Below are 14,761 nucleotides of genomic sequence, written 5' to 3'. Positions count from 1 at the left end.
CTTTTATTTCTTTCAAGGATCATCTTCTTTTTGAGGCCTTCCTTGGCCACAGTGTTTAAAAGCAACCCCGCCTTCCCAGACACACAGCCCTTCCTCCCTTTCTTGCTTTATTATTGGCCTTCTAACTGACCATGAATGCACTGTAAACTCTGCTTATTTATTCTGATTACTCTAAAGCTCCTCTACTAGCAGTTCTTTTTTATCCACTCTTACATCCCAGCATCTTGAAGAGTGGCTGGCACAAAATAGGCTCTTAAAAAATATTAGATGAATGAATGAAGGTATTCAGTGATAATATGAAGAGCCACCTCTTAGGTAAAGAAGTAAGTAAAAATGAAATAAGTACTTTTTTTTTTTTTTTACCTGTTGGGCTTCCTGGATGGCTCAGATGGTAAAGAATCTGCTTGCAATGCAGGAGACTTAAGTTTTGATCCTTTGGTCAGAAAGATCCCCTGGAGAAGGGAATGGCTATCCACTCCAGTATTCTTGCCTGGAGAATTCCATGGACAGAGGAGCCTGGCAGGCTTCAGTTCATGGGGTTGCAAAGTGTCTGACAGGACTGAGCAACTAACACTTTCACTTTGTATCTGTTAATGCATCGTGTTTCTCAGTTGTGTCAGACTCTTTGGGACCACATGGACTGTAGCCTGCCAGGCTCCTCTGTCCATGGGATTTTCCAGGCAAGAATATACTGGAGTGGGTTGCCATTTTCTCCTCCAAGGGATCTTCCTGACCCATGGATCAAACCTGAGTCTCCTGTGTCTGCTGCATTGGCAGACAAATTCTTTACCACTGTGCCATCTGGGAAGCCCGTTGATGCATCATACATGTTAATTATTTAACTTAATATTATATGCTCGTGTGTATCTTTTGGGAGTAATTTTTAGGTGAAAACTGCAGGAAGGGAAGGAGAATTTCTAGTTAAAAGAGATGGTAGACTTGTGATAAACCAGAGTGCAAAAGAATATGAAAAAGAATGTATATGTGTGTGTAACTGAATTACTTTGCTGTATAGCAGAAATTAACACAATACTGTAAATCAACTATACTTGAAAAACAAATTTTGAAAAAAATCCAAAACCTTATAGGAAGTTGGAGGGAAAATTAAAGGACACCCTTTAATCTGCAAAAAAAGAAAAAAGAAAAAAAGAAAAAAAAAAGAAGTACATGGTTTTGGAAGTAAGCCTCAAGTAAGGAAGAGACAGCTGATGGAAACACCCTGGGGTCTGGCCCAGATTATCAGCCCCCAGGCCTGGCTAGTGGGTGAGGGTATGAGGGAGGAAGAAGTTGAGAGGCAGGCTGAGACTTGTGTGAGTGGGGTCAGGGGATGTGTATGCAGTTTTCTGGATGGTTCAGGGTGAAATCTCTCAGCTTACAGAGTGCCATGTGCCGATGTCTATATCAAATATCTCTGAAGGTTCTCAGTTTCTAGGTCAAGAGTCAGTATGTGTTTGTCTTTAGGGCTAGATGTGCACACCCTAAAATAAGCAAACCAATCTGAGTCCAGGAAAACTGATTTGCCACCAGTGTTCATATACTCTTTCCCCAAATGCTTTGCTATGAAAAATCCTCATGGTGAGCAGCAGCACCAGAGTGTCTCTATTAAGCTGCTTTATGCCTAAACACACAGGGATGTTACATGTTCATGGACTGCAGTGAAAAGCAATTCACCGGAATCTAGATGGTCATTATCAAGTACAAAACATATTTTAATGTAAAACTGCATTTTTAAAAAGGCACTCTAATTCTTGAAGCTATAAAGGATATATTAATTCTCAAAAGTCTTTTTCTCCAGTTGTAGCAGTTTGATTAGCTGGTATAGGCACAGTCCATGAATAAAATTCCTTTGTAAATTATATTACCTAAGGATTTTAAAACACAAAGTTGATTTTCAGAGGTTTCCCCTAGACTCATTAATTGACTTCCTTCACTCCCATTAAACAGTCCTGGGGATGGAGGCAAAGGGGCCACTTTTCCCACTGATAATAAACACAACTCAGGGAGATGCAGAGGAAGATAATGTATTCTGTAACCATGTCATTTAATGCCTTCTAAACCTTTGCCCCTTTCAGAAAGGAAACAGTGGCTACCTCTACAATATCTGCTTCAGCTTTTCTTTACAATTTGTAATTGGTTTCCCACATGGAGTTTAAACTTTGCTTGCTACATTGGTGCAGATGTGGCCAAGAACTTCTGATCTGTGATGTTAATTAAAAGGCTCAATCTCATGTTTTAAAAAATGGTGACCCCAGACTCTATGTACTTGATTGGGGAATATGTGTGTAGATGCATGCATATGTATTCATGTATGAATATGCACACATGCTACATATGCATATATTGAGAGAAAAAAATAAATAGAAAGTGAGAGTTCCCAGAATAAAAGAAGTGAGAAAGGTACGAGAAGGGAGGGGAAGGGAATTAGCATTCATTAAGCTCCTACAATGAACCAGGCACCTAGGAAAGAAGGTGATGGGGGGAACAAAGATGGAGGGATGCAGCTATCTGGATGTTGAAGAATGAACTTTCAAAAATCTCCTTCCCTAAAGGGAACTGCTATAAAAATGGATACTGGCAGCCCATCAGGGAGTGCTTGTCAAGCCACTGAGAGGAGAACAGAAGGCTGTGGGGGCACTGATTTTGGCTTTGTCTCCCCTAGGTGCTGGGCTGCTGACTCGCCATGAGATGAGTTATCTTTGAAGTTCTGCTGAGCAATCTAGATAGTGTGACTTAAAAGTGCAAGTTCCTAAACAGAGTTCAGTTTCCCAGAATACAAATATTCAGAGAACCATATGAGGTCAGGAAAAACCAGCTCAAGAGATTGCCCTTTAAACTCTAGAGAATGCTAGCTGTCTCCATAATTAAAAGGGTCCTAGATGGAAGGTTATATATTAGACATTTCTAGGTATTGGTATACATTTTTGTGTTCAATTTTAAAAATTGGGGGTCCTTAAAATTTCTGCAATTGTATCTTCTGAGTCTTCTGATGAGCAGAGAGGTAAGAGTGACCTTGTAGAGTCCCTGGGTGGGTGGGAGCTGGGTTCAGGTCCAGCTGAGCTTGGGACATGACAAAGAGAACGAAAACAATAGCCATTTTACAGAACTTGAAGGTGAGTCTTTGAAAACTATTTGGGAATTCCCAGCCAATTATACATTTGCTGAGATGTCTTTTTGGCTTTTTGCACTCCCACGGCCCCAGTATCATATCAGATGTTCTCAGCATCATTAGACCTAGTATGGGAACCTCTTTACCTTCATTTGCATTTGGGGACAGATTGCAATCATTTGGTCCAATTCTATACATTTTCTATATCTATGATCCTTGTCATGTAACTTTACAGTGCTTTCCACTGTGGGCCAATGACCTGCTCAGCCTTTTGACCCTGGGCTCAGCTATATGATTTCCTTTGTCTATAGGATGTTTAGGAAATGTGATGCAAGTAAAGGCTTGAAATGGTCCTGTACACTGGGGTTTGTTCTTCTGCCAGGAGAAGAATAACAGACATGCAGGACTGGCTATGGTGCACCAGCCAAGCCTACTCTAGAACAGAGCCCCAACAAACTCAGTGAATCCGCCCAGTTAAGACAAGAAGAGCCACCCAGATCAACCCATGTGAAAAGAGATGAACCCTGTAAATGCAAGATAAACAAATGTGTATTGTTGAATGTCACTGGGATGCTTGTTACACAGCAAAAGCTAGCTGATACAAGTGTCACTTGATCCACACTCTTCTTGCCTGTCACAGTGATATTTCTAAAATGGAACTTCAATTATCCTAAAACTACTCTGCCTAAGATACGTCAATGACTTCTGTTAGTGATGTTTTCCCAAATTCACATGTTGAATTCCTAACACCCAGTACCTCCAAATCTGATGATTTTGGAAATAGGGTCATTGAAAAATATAATTAGTTAAGCCAAGATGAGGTAATACTGGAGTAGGGTGGGTCCCTATTCTGACTGGTATCCTTATAAAAAGGGGAAATGTAGAGACAGACATGCTCATAGGGAGAATGTCATGTGAACATGAAGGCAGAGATTAGGATGATGTATCTACAAGCCAAAGAACACTAAAGTTTGTCAGAAAATCACCAGAAGGTCAAAATTGAGGAATAGAACAGAGTCTTCCTCACAAACTCTAGAAGCAGCTAATCCTGCCTATACTTTCATCTCAGACTTCTAGCCTCCAGAACCGTGTGCTGTGTGTGCTAAGTCACTTCAGTCGTGTCTCACTCTTTGTGACTCTATGGACCATAGATCGCCCGGCTCCTCTGTTCATGGGATTCTCCAGGCAAGAATACTGGAGTGGGTTGCCATGCCCTCCTTCAAGGGAGCCTCCCAACCCAGGGATGGAACCCGTGTCTCTTATGTCTCCTGTATTGGAAGGTGGGTTCTTTACCACCAGCACCACCTGGGATGTAAGAATAACTTTCTGTTGTTTAAGCCACTCCTCATTGCCTTTAGGATAAAGTCTAAACTTCTTCATAAGGTATGAAAGTCCTTCCATAAGCTGGTCTCTGGCTGTGTCTGCGGTCTCTACCACACTATATGCCACTATAACTTCAGCCCTTCCCCATTTACCAGGAACTTAGAACTATTTAAAGTGCTCAGTCAACTGTTTCAGAACTTTTGTCCATGATATTAATACAACCTTGGCCTCAAATATCCTTCCTACTACCCTCTCATCCCTCACCACTGCAAGCTCCAGATCAGGCTTATCATCTCTGAAAACTTTCTCTTCACTGTCCCAATCCTAACCATGGGAGGAGGCCCTACTGAATTTTCCTCAAACAACTTTTACAGATATTTCTATCACAGTACTTACCACACTGTGGATCATTAATTGCTCATTGCACATCTTGATCCTCCTCAACAGACTTGAAAATGAACCACTTTAGGCAGGGTCGTGTATTATCTGCCCTTTTAGTCCTAGTACTTAGCACGGTGCTCGGCACAGAGTGGTTATGCGGCAAATGTTGGTGGAAGGAATCTTTGAGTGTTTATGTGCAAATATTGAAACAGATGTGTTCCTGGCATATGGGAGATACATTCTGCTTGTGTGACAACTGGCAGTTGAGTTTACTTGGAAGCAGAAGCACCCAATTAAAGACCAAACATCCCTGTCTTTCTTCTTCATTTCCTTCTCTCTATATAACTACCCAATCTCACATGCTTTACAATGCATTTAGATGTAAGTGACTGTGAATTATTACTGACTGTGGGCCTTTCATCTTCAAGACTGACAGTCTATGTTCCACATTTCTCAGGAGGGAAAGACTATTACATTTTTGCTTACCAAGAGAATTGTTAATAGTTATCCTGAAGGAAGAAAAAAAAAATCTATAAATATCCAACCTATAATGAAGCCTTAAGCTTACTTTCTTCCTTTGCTAATGAAATTCTTTCCGAGTGCACTGCCAGAATTGCTCCGTAATCATTACACTGAGAAAAGAGACAAAGCCTGTAGTGAGTTTTTTCTTTTACCTGTTTAGTCCTCATTTTGGAATCCGATGACAGGTTGTTGTAGGTATAATGTGCCTGCGTGACTCCACAGAAGAGAACAGCAACTATCCCTGAAATTTAAAAACATACCAGTCAAAACCAATTTTCTTTCCCATCTAAGTCAAGGGGCAGAGCTATCCCAGTTAGAAAACAGACTTGGTGTCAGGAGAGTTAAAATGGCTAATAATTAGAATGATGAAACCTGGGTAAACCTTGCTCCTGCTTTAAACAGGGGACTTACAGGATTAAAGCTTTAAAAAAAAAAAAAAAAGCATTAATAAGTAGATTCTTCCTGGGGATAAATTATTTTCTGGTCATGAGTTAGGAAAGTTATACTTGGAAACCCACGAACAAAAGACTGTGTAGTTGGTTCCAGGCCTCTCACAGCCAGTGCCAACTACTTTGCTGCATTTTAAATGCTGGCATATTTGCTGAGAATTTGCTTTCCACTGTGTACCTTGAGGAGCCTGAGAAGTTCCTATCATACCGCAATTTAGTATTAACAACCATGAGTCGTAAACCTAAGACGTCTACAAGGGTTCAGTTGCCTCTGCCAGTGCTCCTCCTTGCCAAGCACAGAAAGAGGTCCTTGTTTGCCTCTATGTCTCCTTGGCAAAGCTGGGGACTTTGTCCTTCCACTGCTGGGTAATTTCATGAACACATTCAAGGCACACAATCCTTGAGGCAAGCTGGTCTGTTCTTGTGTGCTTCCTGTCCACAGTGGGCCCTCAGCTGCTTTTTGGCTGGTTGTAGGATTTATTTCATAAGCCATCATTACACCCAGCTTTGAATGCTGCATGAAGCCACACAGAGACTAGAAGCCATACATACACGGTTCCTGGGGAACAGAGGAGCAGCAACCATGGGACAAACATGTTATTTGTCCCTGGGCTCTGTTATTCTCTATTGTTGCCCCTAAGCTGGGGTGGGGAAGGCGGGTGGGGGCTGCTTCCTACCTTGGATTAAAGATTTGATTAATTATGGGAAATTGGGAGGGCTCTATAGGAGGGCTTTGGGAAAAACACAAGATGTAAGTATTCCTCAACTCAAACCAAGGGGATTGAACTGAATTTTAAACAGCAGAATCTTTCCCACTAAAAACACTCATAAATTAAATGCTGATGATTCTTAAGAGTATAGAGATATGTGAACTGAATATTGACATTTCAAATGAATCTGCAGTAAAGAATTTTAAAGAACCAAGCATATTTTTTGTATGTTGACTGTATGCTTCTATTTATATGTTTGTTATTTTGGGGGTTGGCTTTTGATAAAATATTGCTAAGACATATTTGTCTAATACATTTGCATCACTTATTTCCTTTTAATATTATGCTTCAAAATTTTAGACAAAAAGAATAAAAACAACTAGGAAATTTTGCCAAGAGATTTATATGCAGTAAGCATTTAAATAGATTTTTTTTTTTTGGTAACTTCAGTTTTCTAGTCTCTCTTCAGAAATTCAAAGGAAAATGCCTAAGAAATATTACATTTCACTCTTCACAGAATATCTATTAAAAAACAAGCAGTGCCAGAGAAACTTTTAGGTACTGAAGTACTTCAAGGACTTTGAGGAACTAGGAGGATTGCCATGCATGTTGTTTTGGCATCAGATATTTTTCTTTCTTTATTTGAAAATGAAATGTATCTATCTCTGCTGATTCTGCAGTCTGTTGGAGGTTTTTCTGGGTGAGGTTTAGCTGACCTCTGCCTGTCATGGAAATGTTTTGACTGTATATTGATCTGCAGAGAAGTAGTGAATAAAAAGGGAGGGGTGTGTGGATAGTTCACAAATGCATTCTGAGAACATAAATAGGTAACAAAGAATAAAATAAGGGGGCTAAGATTGGCCAAACCTTATTGTGAGCAAGGAACACACTAGTTTTATTTACAACATCTTATTTTTTTCATCAATTTATTATCTCATAACAGACTTCTCATGACTTATCACCTCTTCCATCTCTTTTTCCCTTCTCAGTAACATCTCCATTCTTCCTGCTGCCCAGACTCTGAGAACACCCTTTACTTCTCTCTCTGTATATCAACAACGTTGTTGACTTGTTCTTCAAAAGTTACCCGTAATGCAATCACTTCTCAACCCAATCTCCATCCAACACCCTCTACCAAGCCACCATCATTTTCTGCCTAGATGACAGCAACAGCTTCCTACATGGCCCCTTGTCTCCCTTGCTGCCTCTGCCACAGTCTGTCTTCAACCCAGCACTTTTAAGACAATTCAGATCATGTTGGTCCTCTGCTCTCAACTCTGCAATGGAACCCCTTGATGAACAGGCTCGGCAGGATCTAGTCCTACTTCCCAACCCCTCCCCACAGCTCCTGATCCCTCTTACTGGCTCCCCCTCTTGCCACTCAATGAATTCACTAAGCAGGCTCCATTGCAGGACCCTGGCACGTCCAGTTCCTGCTCTTTGAAAAGTTCTCCAGATCTCGACATGCCTCCCTCCTTTCCTTAAGATGTTACATCATTGGACAGGTCTTTGCTGTGCACTCTGTAAAAATATCCCTCTTGTCATTCTCTACTTGCCTATTTTGATCTATTTTTTTTTATATTATTTACTGCCCCCTAACATTTTATATATTTATTGGTTTATTTCCTGCCTTCCTGCACAGCAATGGAAAGCTCATTGAGTACAGAGTGATTCACTGGTCCCCAACCATTAAAGCAATGGCAGGCACATGGTAGGTACTCCATGTATTTGTTGAATAACTAAATGAACATTCTTATCACCAGGTAACAAGAAACCAAAGTGATTTACTCAAGATCACCTTGAAAGTGGCAGAGCTGAGATTCAAAATTTCACAGAGCCCCTGTACTTTTCTGCCTGTATTTAGACCATCTGTGAATATTTTAAGGTAATCTTAAGCAATCTAAAAATATAATTTCTGATGCCCCAGGGAAATAGAGATTTGATGATGAAGATTATATATCTGAGCTGGCTGGATATTCTCATTTTTTCTGTTCCCTTCACTTCCAGACCAGCCTCCTGGGACTCGCCCCTAGCCGAGAGGAAGGAGGAGCAACAGCCAGATAGTGTCCTCTGAGGGCTGGGTCCCAACTCCATGACACTTTCTTAGGAGTTTCTAGATTCTCTTCCCTTTGCTCCTCCTGTCTGAGGCATCATACTTGCTTCCTGCAATGACTACCTGTGCATTGCTTCAGTGATCCCCTTTTCACTTTTGCAGCTCTCTATCTTCTGTGTATCCAATTTCCTGCATTAAACTCTGTTAATAGCCAGCTGATTCCTCTTTTCCTGACTGAACCCCAACCAGGACTCTCTTGTGGGTTCCTTCTATTCTAAACTTTGATGGTTCTCTGAAGGTGTGTCATCTGAAAATAAGATTCAACCTCTATTCTCTTTATTATAACTGGGACAATGGGAGATGCCAGCCGCAAATGAGATTCTGTGCCAAATCCCTGGGGACTGGGCTCAGGCTTATTTCAATCTGACCTGTGATTGGAATTTTTTTTTTCTAGCTTGAGCCACTAGATTGCAGCAAGTGGTTTGGGGATAGGAGTAAGTTAACTTGGACATATGTTTTCTGATTCTCCATCACATGATTTTTCAAAATATGAGAACTGTCCTACCATGGAGTGACTGCCTTGAAGTGTGACAAGTTCCCTATCATTTGAAATGTATGAGCTGAATGATCATCTGCCAGAGCTGTTATAGAATTTTTTATATAAAGTGTTGTAGAAATTTGGATATCCTACAGTTCTGTGGATCTGTCATTTTCTTATATACTATTTTATTAATTCAGTAGGATTAATACCTCAATTAATTTTTTTGTTTGTTTTTAAGTTCAGGTCAAGACAATAATACTGGTTCTAAAGGAAATATTTAGATACTTTGAATACAGGCAGCCTGACTTTCTCAAAAAGTAAAGACAAGATAAACTTAGAGACTTTCAAATATTCTTTCAAATTTGGACAGACAGCTACTCTAAAATAAAAATTTAAAACATATCACTAGCATACCTTCAATTTTTTGAAGGTATGAAAAAACCTAAATTTTTTCAAGTAAGCTATGAAGTTTAAAGATGAACTCAGGATGTCTCCTCTGTGTCAAAAATGTTTCTAAATCTCTAGAACACAAACTCTCAGGTCAGAGAGCTCTGAAAAGGGTGAACCCCAGTGGCTGTGTGGAAGTGACATACACAGCTCACTTTAGAGGAACCCGCTTGCTTTCTTCCCTCTTACCTCTGTTCCTCACCCCTCTGTGTTGCTTGTCACTCCCAGATAAGCTTAATTCACAGCTTATCCTGCTCGCCACCCGGCACATCAGAAGCACTTGACCCCACCTGGCTGTGGGGTCAACTGTGGTCCAAGAGTCCGCATTGGGCAAGAGAAGTTTCAGAACTTTACCCTAATGCCACTGGACTATTAATGAACATTCAGACTATCTGGGAACCTTGTTAAATACAGATTCTACTTCCCTAGGTTTGGAGTGAAGATTCAGAATCTCGAAGCCCAAGATTCTGCATTTATATGACCATTCATTGTATAAATGGGATGTCCATGCTACTGGTCTTCTATCATCCCACTTTGAGACAAATCTCTGCTGATCAACACTTTGGTATTAGCGTCAACTCTCCTTTGCTATGCTTTGGCCTTGAATGTGTATGGTCCTTAAAAGAGAGACTTGTGCCTAATATTGCTCTTTTAGCACCTTGGAACAATTAAAAGGTTGCTCCAAAGAAGAAATACGTTTTTTAATTGCCTTTTTTTCATTTTTCATTTACAAAGTTTGTAAATTACTTTTGCTAGCTATAAAAACATGTTTTTAAATTATATTTTTGCATCTTATTCCCCATTTTTCTTTCTGTAACTTTATATTAATAGTATTAACAGGATTCTATGAAGTAATTTTAGCTTCATGGAACAATTGTCCATTAAGAACATTTAAGAAATCATAATTTCTCAGCAATACTGGGATGTAAAATAAATTACTCACATGGAATAAAACTGATGTATATTTTACTATCAAATAGCTCAATAAATTCTTTACCACTCCAAAAAACAAACAAACAAACAAACGAACAAAGCATATCCATTGACCACAATGTTATAAAACTGGAAATTAACAAATAGCATAGTTGCATAAATGTATCCATCAGGGATTTTTAATTGTATTCTTAAACAAAATTGGATTTGCGGATGAAGTCAAAGTTGAATTTTTAGCTTATGTACAAATAAGTGTAAGGTAAACATTTTTTTCCCCCCAGAATCAATGGGATAAAACCAAAGGGTTATTCAGAGGAAACGTTATAGTCTTATATGTATCCTATTTAGAAAAAAAAAAATTTGAAAAAAAAAATGGACTATTTACCTCAAGAATCTAGACAAAAGACATAAAAACAGACCCCAAAACAGTAGAATTAAAAACTAAATAAACAAAAATGAAAAAAATATAGCCAAAGAGAACATTCTAAAAATAGTAGATTTGGTTAGTAAAATGAAGAGTTATAAAGTGACAGTGTGGCCCATGCCTCTCAGACCCTCACGTGTCCATCTGCTCCAGGATGCTGTTCTCTGACCAGACCCATATACAGCAGGTGATGTTGGCCAAGGGCTTCAGGCATCCAAGACAATTTTCACATTTGGATAATACCTGTCCACCTGTCTCACAGGTCTCTTCTGAGTATAAAGTGATATGATGAATTTTAAAATGATTTGTAACCTAAATACCAATACATAATCCTAAGGTTTTGCTCTAATTACTAGAAGTAGGTGAAAGGAAGACGACACGAAGAGGAGAAATAACTGAGAAAAACACATTCCAGGTATAACCACAATATTTCCTATTCAGCCAGTGGCTAGGGGAAGAAACAGAAAGCATCTAGTACATCTCACACATTTTATGTCTTTAATCATTATCTGTTGCCTTCTCTCCCACATTATCTCCTGCATCAAGAAGCAGGTAGAAATGTACTCCTCACTCCGAGTAACCCAGTCAGTTCAGTCACTCACTCATCCGACTCTGCAACCCCATGGACTGCAGCACGCCAGGCCTGCCTGTCCATCACCAACTCCCGGAGTTTACTCAAACTCATGTCCATCGAGTTGGTGATGCCATCCATCCATCTCATCCTCTGTTGTCCCCTTCTCCTCCTGCCTTCAATCTTTCTCAGCATCAGGGTCTTTTCAAATGAGTTAGTTCTTCGCATCAGGTGGCCAAAGTATTGGAGTTTTAGCTTCAGCATCAGTCCTTCCAATGAATATTCAGGACTGATTTCCTTTAGCATGGACTGGTTGGATCTCCTTGCAGTCCAAGGGACTCTCAAGAGTCTTCTCCAACACCACAGTTGGAGAAGAGCATCACTTCTTCAGCACTAAGCTTTCTTTAAAGTCCAACTCTTACATCCATACATGACTATTGGAAAAACCACAGCTTTGACTAGATGGACCTTGGTTGGCAAAGTAATGTCTCTGCTCTTTAATATGCTGTCTAGGTGGGTCATAACTTTCCTTCCAAGGAGTAAGCGTCTTTTAATTTCATGGTTGCAGTCACTATCTGTAGTGATTTCGGAGCCCAAAAGAATAAAGTCTGTCACTGTTTCCACTGTTTCCCCATCTATTTCCCATGAAGTGATGGGACCAGATGCCATGATCTTAGTTTTCTGAATGTTGAGCTTTAACTTTTTCGCTCTCCTCTTTCACTTTCATCAAAAGGCTCTACAGTTCTTCTTGGCTTTCTGCTATAAGGTTGGTGTCATCTACATATCTGAGGTTATAGATATTTCTCCCAGCAATCTTTATTCCAGCTTGTGTTTCATCCAGCCCAATGTTTCTCATGATGTACTCTGCATATAAGTTAAATAAGCAGGATGGCAATATATAGCCTCGATGTACTCCATCCCCTATTTGGAACCAGTCTGTTGTTCCATGTCTAGTACTAACTGTTGCTTCTTGATCTGCATACAGATTTCTCAGGAGGCAGGTCAGGTGGTCTGGTATTCTCATCTCTTGAAGAATTTTCCAGTTTGTGGTGATCCACACAATCAGAGACTTTGACATAGTCAATAAAGCAGAAATAGATTGTCTTTCTGGAACCAGTTCATGTACTGTTGAAGCCTGGCTTGGAGAATTTTGAGCATTACTTTACTAGCATGTGAGATGACTGCAATTTTGCAGTAGCTGGAGCATTCTTTGGCATTACCTTTCTTTGGGATTGGAATGAAAACTGACCTTTTCCAGTCCTGTGGCCACTGCTGAATTTTCCAAATTTGCTGGCATATTGAGTGCAGCACTTTCATAGCATCATCTTTCAGGATTTGAAATAGCTCAACTGGAATTCCATCACCTCCACTAGCTTTGTTCGTAATGATGCTTCCTAAGACCCACTTGACTTAGCATTCCAGAATGTCCGGCTCTAGGTGAGTGATCACACCATTGTGATTATCTGGGTCGTGAAGATCTTTTTTGTACAGTTCTGTGTATTCTTGCCACCTTTTCTTAGTATCTTCTGCTTCTGTTAGGTCCATACCATTTCTGTCCTTTATCGAGCCCATCTTTGCATGAAACGTTCCCTTGGTATCTCTAATTTTCTTGAAGAGATCTCTAGTCTTGTAACCCAAACTTAGACAATTCTCAGTAGCACTACAGTTAAGGTACTGGATTTTTGCAAGTTAACTTGTCATTGTTTACTTGCTAAGTCGTATCTGACTCTTGCAATCCCATGTCCATGGCATTTCCCAGGCAAGAATACTGGAGTGGGCAGCCGTTTCCTTCTCCAGGGATCTTCCTGACCCAGGGATGGAACCTGCATCATGTACACTGGAGGGCAGATTCTTTACCACTGAGATACCAGGGAAGCCCATGAGTTAGCTTGGGTACTTGCTATCCATCCATTCAAATGCTATCCATCTGCTGGGAAATGCCAAAATGAATGAACCCAATCCTAGACCTCAACTACCTTTATGTCTCCTAGCAGAAACAACATGTACACAGAAACGTCTAATAGCAGGTAGAATGCAGTAAGTGATAATAAAATAGGAATTCTGGGAGGCAGTGACTTCTTTTGGGCTGGGGAAGGTAGAAGAGAGATGAAGAAAGTTTTCCTAAAGGATGGAGAGGCATTTAGGTCTTGAAAAAGAACATTTGGGAGGGTGTAGAATCAGTGGTAGGGAATTCAATGTGAGTGAGGGGAGACAGCCAAGAGACTGTGTGGACTATACATGAACAGGCAGCTTACTTGCACACTTTGGGTTTGAATCTGTTTATAGGTTAGGCAATAAATACACATTGAATTAATTCATCAGTTTTTCTAAATACAAAATTTAAAAGAAACAATTAATATGTTCTATGTTTAAAATGGTCAAGGTAGGGACTTCCCTGGTGGTCGGTCCAGTGGTTAAGAATTTGCCTTGCAGTACAGGGGACATGAGTACAATCCCTGGTCAACGAACTAGGATCCCACATGCTGAGGAAAAGCGAGGCCCGTGCACAACTAAAGTCCACGTGCCACAACAGAGGATCCCCATGCCAAAACTAAGACCTGACACAGCCAAATAAATAAATACTTTTTAAAAATGGTCAAGCTAATTATCACGAGTATGAAAGCATTTCTCTTCTATGTTTTATTACCGCTAGTAGTCACAAAATAGAATTATGAAGCATCAAGTATGACAATCTTCTGTTGGCAAAACATTACTTCATTTTCTTTCCCAGCAGACGTAAAATCTGATCATTCTGTTTCCATCTTTTCTGAAAAACAAGCGGTCCTTAATGCAACTGCTGGGTTGCATGTCTGAAGTCTTGGTTTCCACTTGTATTTATGGGATCCCGTGGCAATGACAAACAGAACTAAGTACATACATCCAGGTCCATGGGGAGTGCAGCATGCTCAAAAGTATCTGAGAACTGAAATAAATAAGGAGCTCTGAAAGAAATCAAGAAATGACTTGGAGAAAATAATGATAAGAGTTTCTGACTCATGCGTGTGCTCAAAATTGCCTTTCAGTTTGCACCGTGAGCTTTCAGTGGTGGGCAAGCTCCCTGAAGAGCTGTCTGCAAGGACTCATTTCTGCAATTTTGAGCAAGGACTAGAACCAATACTTTATGACACTAACTAAAAGAGCTGTTTGAGAAACCACAAAGAGGTACACAGTTAAATTCAAATTACTGGCTAGCAAAGAAGTTTAGGAAACAGCAGGGGGAGGTCCATAATTCTTTGGGAAGAATGATGATTCTGCTGGCAAGTAAGTTCTTTCTAGAGAGATCAGTTTTGAGAGGACAATT

General features: G+C 40.1%; 1 protein-coding gene across 1 annotated transcript in view; it reads right to left on the bottom strand.

Annotated features, from left to right (window-relative positions):
- The window catches only part of SLC9A9 (solute carrier family 9 member A9), a 647,485-nt gene that overhangs the window by 303,327 nt on the left and 329,397 nt on the right, over positions 1–14,761 (bottom strand). Inside the window, exon 9 of the mRNA XM_055569424.1 lies at positions 5,485–5,573. Coding sequence (XP_055425399.1) covers positions 5,485–5,573 — 89 coding nt within the window. The remainder of the gene's footprint in view (positions 1–5,484; positions 5,574–14,761) is intronic.

Source organism: Bubalus kerabau, chromosome 2 (assembly GCF_029407905.1).
Source record: "Bubalus kerabau isolate K-KA32 ecotype Philippines breed swamp buffalo chromosome 2, PCC_UOA_SB_1v2, whole genome shotgun sequence".
Taxonomy (NCBI): domain Eukaryota; kingdom Metazoa; phylum Chordata; class Mammalia; order Artiodactyla; family Bovidae; genus Bubalus; species Bubalus kerabau.
The sequence above is the reverse complement of the archived record's forward strand: the minus strand, read 5'-3'. Positions and strand labels throughout refer to the sequence as shown.